General features: G+C 56.5%; 1 protein-coding gene across 1 annotated transcript in view; it reads left to right on the top strand.

The window, feature by feature from the left end:
• Window positions 1-1,350: 1,350 nt before the first annotated feature.
• The window catches only part of LOC104277958 (isocitrate dehydrogenase [NAD] subunit beta, mitochondrial-like), a gene marked incomplete at both ends in the record, with an annotated part of 1,366 nt that continues 988 nt past the window's right edge, over window positions 1,351-1,728 (top strand). The window contains one exon of the mRNA XM_009874777.1: window positions 1,351-1,449. Coding sequence (XP_009873079.1) covers window positions 1,351-1,449 — 99 coding nt within the window. The remainder of the gene's footprint in view (window positions 1,450-1,728) is intronic.

Below are 1,728 nucleotides of genomic sequence, written 5' to 3'. Positions count from 1 at the left end.
GGGAAAAAATAGGAAGCAGCTACGATGGTGGAGCTGGCGGCACTGATTTGGGGCCCTCTCAAGGATTATCTTTCAGGCTGATTTTGTTTTCAAGGCAGGAAAAAATAGAAAGAAAGCGCGCTCAATGAACAGCTGGGAGGCAACATGAATAGACGCCTCTCAAGGATTATCTTTCAGGCTGATTTTTTTTTCAAGGCGGAAAAAAATAGAAAGAAAGCACGCTCAACGAACAGCTGGGGGGCAACATCAATAAATGAGGAAGGGGGAGACCTGGGCACAGGAGATCCTGAGGGCAGAAAGGAGGGAAAATTTAATAACGTGTGCTCTTAGCTCTGCAGAGGGAGAGATCGTACGTGGAAGTGCTGTTTCAGAAGAGAATCCTGCAATCGTGGAGATGTTCTGGTTGGAAAAGACCTTTAAGGTCATCAAGTCCAACCGTTCTCTAACTCTGCCAGGCCCACTTCTAAACCCTGTCCCTGAGCGCCACATCCAGACGGCTTTTAAACCCCTCCAGGGATGGGGACTCCAGCCCTGCGGTCACAGCATCTCACCACTCCTCAGTAAAGACATTTTTCCTAAAATCCAACCTGCCCTGGTGCAACTTGAGCCCATTTCTCCTCATCCTGTCACTTGTTACTTGGGAGCAGAGACCGACCCCCCGCTGGCTGCCCCGGCCCGTCGGGAGCGATGAGGTCTCCCCTCAGGCTCCTCCTCTCCAGGCTGAACAGCCCCAGGTCCCTCAGCCGCTCCCCATCAGACTTGTTCTCCAGACCCTGCCCCAGCTCCGCTGCCCTTCTCTGGACACGCTCCAGCCCCTCCGTGTCCGTCTCGTCGGGAGGGGCCCAAACCTGAGCCCAGGGATCGAGGTGCTGAGCCCGGGGAACAATGGTCCTTAGGGCCACGTCAGGGCTGACCCAGGCCAGGATGCCGTTGACCCTCTGGGCACGTGCTGGCTCAGCTGCCCACCAGCCGCCCGGGACCTTTTTGGCTGGGAAAAGTCTTGACCTCGAGTGCTTCGAGCAGCAGACACGGCACGAGCGTGCTGTTACCTTCAGAAAGTGCTCCCTCTTGGGAGAGACTGAGCTGGAAAATGAAGGACTGAACAGAACTAGTTCTGCTTAGTCCAGACCAGGACATCGGGCCCCAGGACATCGGGGGGTCTCTGTGTTTGTAACCACACGGGCAGGAGCTCCTCGAGGTCACTGTCAGTGCCGCAGGAATCCTCGGTCACTGAAAGCTGTGAGGGTGGGTGTGCTTCATGGCAGGAGTGACCTCCCTCGAGTTGGCAGCTTGCGGGGCAGGGGTCCCGTTTGGGCACAACGTCCTGACTCTCCTTCGCTTTCCGCACAGTCCGAAAACGCCAAGCCGGAGGGCTCCTTCCAGGTGACCATGGTGCCCGGGGACGGCGTGGGCCCCGAGCTCATGCACGCCGTCAAGGAGGTGTTCAAGGTAAGGGAGGGATGGGGCAGGTGGGGAAGGGATGAGCAGCAGCTCCAGAGACCCCCCAGGACCTCCCTGATTATCTCCTCTGGTCGTGAAAACCTCAGGGTCTCACCTTTCCCTAAATAGGCTCAGATTGAGCAGAGGTTTTGCAAACAGGTGACAGAAAACATCCTTGTTCTGTTGGGAATGAAGTGACCCAGAGGCTCAGGTTCACAGAATCCTTCAGGTTGGGAAAGCCCCCTGGGATCATCGAGCCCAACCCCTGACCCTGCTCTGCAAAGCTCA

Source organism: Apaloderma vittatum, unplaced genomic scaffold (genome assembly GCF_000703405.1).
Source record: "Apaloderma vittatum isolate BGI_N311 unplaced genomic scaffold, ASM70340v1 scaffold16738, whole genome shotgun sequence".
Taxonomy (NCBI): domain Eukaryota; kingdom Metazoa; phylum Chordata; class Aves; order Trogoniformes; family Trogonidae; genus Apaloderma; species Apaloderma vittatum.
Note: the sequence above shows the minus strand (reverse complement) of the source record. Positions and strands in the feature narration are given on the sequence as shown.